Below are 8918 nucleotides of genomic sequence, written 5' to 3' on the forward strand. Positions count from 1 at the left end.
GCATCGGGAATCTTGTTAAAGTTGAGGGTCACATGGATTCCACTCAGTATCAGCAGATTCTTGAGAATAATGTTCAAGAATCAGTGACGAAGTTGAAGTTACGCCGGGGATGGATATTTCAGCAAGACAATGATCCAAAACACCGCTCCAAATCCTCAGGCATTCATGCAGAGGAACAATTACAATGTTCTGGAATGGCCATCCCAGTCCCCAGACCTGAATATCATTGAACATCTGTGGGATGATTTGAAGCGGGCTGTCCATGCTCGGCGACCATCTAACTTAACTGAACTTGAATTGTTTGTCCAAAATACCTTTATCCAGGATCCAGGAACTGATTAAAAGCTACAGGAAGCGACTAGAGGCTGTTATCTTTGCAAAAGGAGGATGTACTAAATATTAATGTCACTTTTCTGTTGAGGTGCCCATACTTTTGCACCGGTCAAATTTTGGTTTAATGCATATTGCGCATTTTCTGTTAGTACAATAAACCTCATTTAAATCCTGAAATATTACTGTGTCCATCAGTCATTAGATATATCAAACTGAAATGGCTGTTGCAAATACCAAAATATTTAGAACTAAAAATGATTAAGATTAATAGGGGTGCCCAAACTTTTTCATAGGACTGTATGAGCTGACCATATACTACAGCAGTATTATTAGTGTAACACCAATTTGCATCTATATAATAGTATGTAATATGAAAGCTGTTAGCTGAGCACCATATGGATTAGAAAGCCATTATGCGACACCCAGGTCAAGAGCGCTTGAAGCAGTATTATTAAACATGGGGATCCTCTGGGCTCTCCAATTTCCATGGATTAGAAACAGGAATATATATAATGGTTGAATCAACACCTTACCTATACACACTCAATACTGTCTGTACTTATGGACTGTAGATAAGTAATGGCAGACAGAAGACATTGTGAGCACAAGCAAATGAGAGGAGAACGTACCCTTCTCATCCTCATCCTCCATCTCTACATGGAAGACAGAGCTGCTTCTTGACCTCAGGGCAGCATGACCAAGAGAAGGGCTTGTCTAAACACAATACCAGGCCACATGAATGGATATGTGGGTCTCTGTGAGGGGTGACTTGTCAAAGCAGCTACCAGATATCGTACCACCACTGTATAAGGAACAGTTCAAACAACTTTATAGAACTTTATAGAACAGTATAGAAAGAAATCTGAACTCTGTGGAGTATTTCCTGTAAATAGAAAGGTTCAGTAAGTGAATCTCAAACTTTATAGGATGCTTTTATTGGAATTGATATATTTTGTAGTGTCGGATATACATGTGTGACAAATAGATCACTTGATTAATATAAACTTACATAATGATGATCTACCATCTACCGACTGGTGCACAATGCTCTGATATAACAAGTATCGATGGCTTGGTTTCTAACCCCATCCACTTAAAGTAACACTCATGTTAGAGGTAAGTTAAAAATCAACTCTGTATCTCATTTTCTTCAGTGTCATCTGTGATCATGGTGTCTTCTATGTTCTGACTACTGTTTTCTGTGCTGTTATCTGATTGTGCAGTGGACTCTGAAGAATGACTAGACGTGTTAGAATCACTTGAATCGCTAGATTCATTGGAACTAGAATCACTTGAATTACTAGATTTGTTCTGTTCATTAGACTGACTTGAGTTGTCTGAGCTCCCTGACTCATGTGAAAGCTTAGATTCACTTAGCTCATTGGTGGTCTCAGAGACTGGAGTTGTGAAAGCGCTGTCTTGAACATTCAGCTCAGATGATCCTTGAGAGTCACTTGCTTCATTTAAAACAATTGGTTCAGTAGTGACATCACTGATGGATTCCTCGGAGCTAGTATTGGGACTAGACTCATTTGAACTACTAGATTCATTTGGCCCCGTAGGGCTGCTAGATTCGGGGGATCCTCTGGGGTCACTTGACTCATTCGAACTTGTGTGATCAGATTCATCTGAGTCGGTGGTGTCAGTATTTTCATTCATATCTAATGTGGAATCTTCTGTACTTATGGTTAAGTCTTTCTGTTCTTGTGAATTATCATTTTCATTGACGTCTTCTTGCATGTCCCAATCATAAGAAATGTCTGGTGAGTGGTATGGATCATTGGGAGTGTCTTCATAGTCAATGCTTCTTTTCTGTAATTGTTTTATGATGCTTCCTTTTTCCAGGTTATGTTTGAACATGCGTTGTATTTTTCTTGATGTGTTGTAAACAGTGGGACCTTGACTGATTTTATTTGGTCTATGTTTCTTTCCACCATTTCGCCTTTTTGGAATTTTTTGTGTTATATGACTCAGATCTCTTCTATGGTGGTACTTTATTATAGGACTCTTTATCTCAGTGTTTGATGTTTGTTTCTTAACCCCTGAATCATCCTTCTTTTCTTGCATACTAGTAACAGAGAAATTTAATGACCGCTGCATCGTGGCGTATGCTTTAGATGTTTTTGCCTTTATATGTGGCTGCATTTGTATGTGTGCAGTTTTTTCTTGATGATCTCCATTCTCAGTATTGTTGATGTTCCTTCCTTCTTTGCATTCTTGAAATCTTGTAATCTTAAAAATAAATTTATATATATATATATATATATGTTATTTATCACAAAAGTAAACTAAAATGTTGCCAAGCAAGATGTATCTCTACTGTATTATATGGAATTTATTTATTATGTGGAGAGTTGTCTTGAAAGTTTGCCTTATGTTACATAATAGAACAACTAAAACTTAACTTTTAATAATGTATACTGTAAGCCCATGGCAGGTCAGGTAATGGAGGGGGTGTACATCTCATCCAGACTACTAAAGGTGGGTGAGATGAAAAAACTCCAGAAGGAATGTTTCTCAGCAGATCATTTTGTCTGCTGAGTGTTATTTCAAAGTTCCTGTTTCTGGGCTGGATTTTTAGGAATGGCAGGTAGGTTGGTAGTGGAACCTGTCATTCCACCCTCCTCCAGTCCACACTTTGGGGATGTTCTGGCAGCAACTCAGCTGTTGAGAGTTTCCTCATCAAGGAGGCTTAAGAAGTCAGCTCCAGCAGCAACACTTTGGGCAGAGCTTGGCTGGGGAGCTGACAGAGAGGTCATATTTTTGGAGTTGTGTCCTGAATGATTCTACTGGCTTTTGATTTCTGTTATTCTAGGTGAGGTAAGCTATTCTATGTTTAGTTAGAGCCTAGCCAGGCAGGTATTTATTTTTGTATTATTTCCTTTTGTTGCTGCACTACCTTTTTGAGTGAAAATAAACTCTACCTTTGTTTTGGACTAAAGAAACTGGACTTGTGTGTCTATGCCACCCCACCTAGAACCCCAGATCCTGACAATATACATAAAATAGATTAGGCTAAAAAAAAGTGAATTATTATAAATTGTTCATATACCACACACAATATAAAAAAATGGAAATATGGACCATGAATGCCACCTTTAGGTATCAGTAAGCACCATCCATTCAATGTACAGTAGTGCGGAAAAGTTTTAGGCATGTGCTTGAAAATGCTACAAAGTAATGATTTCAAAAAAAGAAGTGTTAATAGATTATTAATGCAAAATGAAAGAACAAAAGAGAAATCTAAATTATATATATATATATATATATATATATATATATATATATATATATATATATATATATTTTGCCTTCAAAATAGCATCAATTCTTCCAGATACACTTTCACACAGGTTTTGAAGGAACTCAGCAGGGAGGTTGTTCCAAACATCTTGTAGAACTAAGCATAGATCTTCTATTGTAGGCTTGCTCAGAACCTTCTGTCTTTTCATGTAATTCCAGACAGACTATGATGTTGAGATCAGGACTCTGTGGGGGCCGTATCATCATTTCCACAGGTTACTCACATCAAATATTAATGTGATTTAGATTTCAATTATGTTAATTTATTTAATTTAGTTTTTTTGACAAAGATAAACTTTTAACACTGCTATTTGACAGTATACTATAGTTTACTTTGCAGCAGTTTTCCACAACTGCCTAAAAAATGTACACAGCACTATATGTAACAGGGCTTACTTGGAATATATGTTAAAGGGGCTCTATCAGCAAAATCATGCTGATAGAGACCCAGATATGCGTGAATAGCCATTAAAAAGGCTATTCAGGCACCGTAAATGTTATATTAAACTACTCCCCAGTTTTAAAATAATACCCTAAAAAAGAATGTGATCAACTTACCCATCGTGCACGGTGGGCGGGCATTCAGGGTCTGCCGTCTTCTTCATCTACGCCTCCTCTTCCTCCGATGTCCTCGGGTCCTGTCTTCCTCCGGCGCTCGCGAACTGCCATTGCTAAAGAAAAATGGCTTGGGCGCATGCGCAGTAGCATGCTGCTTCTACTACGGCTACTGCGCATGTGCCCACGCCATTTTTTTTTAGCAATGTCAGTTCGCAAGCGCCGGAGGAAGACAGGACCCGAGGACATCGCAGGAAGAGGAGGCGTGGATGAAGAAGACGGCGGACCCTGAATGCCCGCCCACCGTGCACGATGGGTAAGTTGATCACATTCTTTTTTAGGGTATTATTTTAAAACGGGGGGTGGGGGGGTGGGGTAGTTTAATATAACATTACCGGTGCCTGAATAGCCTTTTTAAAGGCTATTCACGCATATGTGGGGCTCTATCAGCATGATTTTGCTGATAGAGCCCCTTTATGCATGTGAGAGTAATGCTATGTAAAAAAAAGCACAAATATAATAATATGATTTTATAATGATCGCTTCAAAGCCACAGTAAACAAAGCATTTTGGTGATACGCACTTTAATGTAGACTTCGTAACTCGAAACAGATAAACTTTGACTTAGTAAAAAAAAATTGGTAATGTTTATTTGTTACTTTTAATTTTACTTACTGGTGATGCAAGGGTTAAACCAAGGACATATCCATAGATGAAAAGGGTTTTCATTCTTGAAACAGGAAGGTAAAAAATATTTTATTTCAATTACATGATTCTATTAATACATGAATAAATAAATGTCCATGATAAGAAATAAAAAAAATATAGGAAAGTATCTATACTGTATGTGTGTCCACCAGGTGCTACACCATAGATCAGATGTATAGCAGGTATTTTTCATTTTCCTTAACTTACCAGCTGTGTAGCACCCTAGTTTTTAGGCTGTGAGGGTTTTGTTGTGGATTGAATTACCTTGTAAAGGACTAACGTTCCCATGATTCCTTTCTACTGCCATATACATTGTTTTCATTTATCTCTGCAAGCATGCCTCCTTATTACAAAGTATAAGGTAGTGCTGTAAATACTCATAGTCTTTATCCACAACTGGCCTCTGCTTTTCTGTTACTCGCTGCAGTTCTATTGTTTTGCTGCACAGCATGAGAAACACAATCATTGCAGAGACAGTGGAGAGGGAAACCAATGGAAAAGAAACATGGGTAACATCCAATACAGCAAAGAGCATAGTTATGTGACTCCTAGACTGACTAACAGAGGCATCCAGGATACAGCATATCAGTAAGTGATACATATTGCGTGTAAGGGCTCGTTCACATCAGCGTTCTCCTCTCCGTAGTTCAGGTTTCCGTTTCCTGCCTAAAACAGAGGCAGGAGATGGAAACCTGCAGGAGACTTTCTCACCCATTCATTTGAATGGGTGAGAAAGCTGTCCAGCCGTGAGCGGCGGTGAGCGTTTTAGGCTCTCCGCCACAAAACCGGGTTTTTTAATCCGGACACAGAGTCGGACATGCAGTGTCCGGCCGGACCCGGTCTGAGCTTTCCAACTTCTAGAATGCAGAAGACAGAAAGCTCAGAACAGACAGGTGAACGCTAGTGTGAACCTAGCATAAACCATTTGAAGTGGTGAGGGGAAAAGGGGGGGGGGGGAGATTCCACCTCCTTCTACTATGATAGATGACTGAAAATGTTCAGTTCCCATTAGTTCCAGTGAGAAATGTATACGTTTATATGCAGTGAGCTCTATCTAGTGGCTATGGTAGACAGACAGAAGTTTATCATTTATCCCTATACTTGCGTCTTTGACCTCTATAAAGGGTTTGTCAAAGACTGAAAATCAATGACTTATCCTTAGGATAGATCACTAATTTGAGATCAGTGGGAGTCCAACACCCAGCCCAGCTGTTTTTAGCAGAACATACAGAAGTGCTACGCTATGACAGCTTCAGGCCTCGTACACTGTGCTAAAAACAGTTGATTGGTGCAGGGCCCAGGAGTCAGACCCCCACTCATTATTATTATTAGTCTTTTTTTTTTTTTATATGTGCAAAATTTCAGACCTACAGTATTTCAAAAAAAAAAAAAAAAAGGTGACAATTCAACAATAACTACTTTATTATTCTAGATCATCAGGGACAGACCCTTCAACTTCCAATGGTCAAGGAAAAAGGAGGCAGAAGGCGCACAGGTCTAAGTCAATTCTTTATTCAATACAGAACACTTTTCAAGTTAATCACCCTTTTTCAAGTTGAAAAAGGGTGATTAACCTGAAATGCGTTGTGTTGAATAAAGAATTGACTTGGACCAGCGCACCTTCTGCCTCCTTTTTCCTTGACCATTGGATGTTCCAGATGCCTGTACCACGTATTCGGCATTACAGAGGTTTTTCTGCTGCTTACTGGGGTCAGTCCACTTGGAAAGGTTCCTCCCTTACCTTGGAGGTCCTCACTTACATGTCTACATAGTGGCTGTGAACTATTGTCACAACCACAGAAGGTGAGCCTTCAATTTATTGATTTTTATATTTCCATATCAGCTACAGTATCACACTATCAGTGTTTAGTGCTGTGCATTTTTTCTCTTCTCGGTCTAGAACTTTTAACTTGTTACTCTAGACTGCCATAAGATTATACCACCATACTTTCCTGGCAATATTGATTTTTTAGGAGCACTTCACTGGCGATTTGCTGGTCACGATTTTGCTATTGATAGGTATAATCTTATATCAGTCCTTGACATAATTTGGTGAATGCTGTTGTCTCCTTCAGTATCATATTAAGACCTCCATGTGTGTACTCATATTGTTTTCTTCTATACGGAATTAGAGATGATTCTGATAATTACATCTTTCACATCATGAAAGAGCTGGTCAATGTGTACAAGTGAAGTTCAGCTTTTGTCACTTTAAGAACTAGTACAGAGAAGTCTGTAATTACTGGGACTATCCTTGGAAGTACACAACAACAACTATGTGTGTGGTACGCTTGAGACTATTATAGGGCAATGCCACCAATTACATTACCACTTGGCATGATCATAAAGCCATTGAAATATATGTTATACACTCCTAATATATCTGAGTTCCTTACATCAAAAGCTGACAAGCAAAATCTTATTTTTTTGCAAATTTCCACAAGTAGACATGTTAATATTGAAATGTATCTCAGAATTTAATGGTTGGACCATGTGCTTCAAATGGCAAACAGTGTCCCAAACACAGAAAAGTTAACCAACAACTGTATGACATGGTCACTCTCTGTGGTTCTGAACTAAGCATCTGTGTGGTCATTTTTAGAAGCTAAAAGCAAAGGTACAGATGAATAAGTTCACAAAGCAATTGAATTACTGAGACATAGCCAAAATGGCATCACCACATGAGGGTGCGACTACACTGGAAGATTAACATGTACAAAGTTTATTGTATGCCCGATAATCTTCTGGAGCATTCTCATCGTTTATGTGTGTATAACTGGACAAAGAGGAAAAGCTGAATCTGACAATTACTAGGAATATGACACATTACCATAGGGTTACCAGATAATACAAATTGTCAAGAAACATAGTTACATAGTAGAGGAGGTTGGATGAAGACATCAGTCCATCCTATAACTCTACAATCCCCTACATTGCTGGTCACTAAGATTATGGATGGCCAATTATGTGAACTGTGTCATGTCATGAGGGAAATTCATCTCTAGGGATTTTGGAGACATGGGTGCTGGATGTATAAATACTGGAGGCTGCCTGTGGGATGCTAGAAATGATTGTCCTCTAAGAAATGAGATGAATGCCATACTTACTGTGTGTTTCTGTGGCACTAAGAAAGTCTAAAAAGCAAACATAGCCTCACAATAATGTTTTATAATTCTTTATCTATTTATCTTATTATATTTTATAAAAGGTCATATAATTATTAGAAAAAAAATATATCAGAGTATACTGTTATGGATAGATACTAAACATGATACTAAACAGGCTTCCTCCACTTTATCCATGGTATAGGCTATCTTCACAATATTTTGCCTGGAATTATAAAATTTAAGCCTCAGTCTATAAAATGTAAAGGTGTTATATTACTGTGAAGGATATAACCTTCTGGTGCTATATTGACAGGTCAATTAGCCCCCAAATTATACACACATTGGTAACTATAGATGATGTGTACCTTCTATTCACTTATTTTCTATAGGTAATGCTTACCTGCTATTATTTTACAGGTTACTGCTAGCCTGCTATTTAGCTAAGCTCCATTAGTGTAGAGCAATGATCCGTAACTACAATGCCTACATGAAGGCTTAGGTAGTCTAAGACACGCCTCCTTTCCTCTGCCTTCTCTGATTGGCTGCTGTGTATACACACAAGACCAAGCTCACTAGGAAGTCAGTGCATAGACTGTTGTCACATAAAATTAGTATCTGGGTGAGTTTATTTTTACGTACTGTTAAATATGAAAACTTAGGGCTTATTAACAGTGGTATCTTATGAGGCATGGTTTGATCCTACAAATAATATTTAGAAATGTTTTCTCATTAAAATTTTTATTGGTTTTACAATAAAGATAAATAAATACAAGACTATTAACTGGAAAGAATATTGGTGGAGGGAGTGTGGAATGGACGGGGAGAAGGCTGCAGGGGAGATAACATCTGGAAGGAAGAAGAGAGGATAAGAGGGAAGGTGAGTGACATATGACTCTGTCGCAGAACAGTAGA

At 38.3% G+C, this 8918-nt stretch overlaps 1 protein-coding gene across 1 annotated transcript; it reads right to left on the bottom strand.

Annotated features, from left to right (window-relative positions):
- Positions 1 to 1219: 1219 nt before the first annotated feature.
- On the bottom strand, positions 1220 to 4923 carry LOC142195377 (uncharacterized). Its single transcript, XM_075265124.1, has 2 exons — positions 4867 to 4923; positions 1220 to 2565 (listed from the first exon to the last, which is right to left on the bottom strand). Exons 1-2 carry the CDS (start codon positions 4918 to 4920, stop codon positions 1462 to 1464), a joined length of 1158 nt encoding a protein of 385 aa, XP_075121225.1. The 5' UTR covers positions 4921 to 4923; the 3' UTR covers positions 1220 to 1461.
- Between the last annotated feature and the right edge of the window lie 3995 nt (positions 4924 to 8918).

This window comes from Leptodactylus fuscus, chromosome 1, assembly GCF_031893055.1.
Source record: "Leptodactylus fuscus isolate aLepFus1 chromosome 1, aLepFus1.hap2, whole genome shotgun sequence".
In the NCBI taxonomy this organism is placed as follows: Eukaryota; Metazoa; Chordata; class Amphibia; order Anura; family Leptodactylidae; genus Leptodactylus; species Leptodactylus fuscus.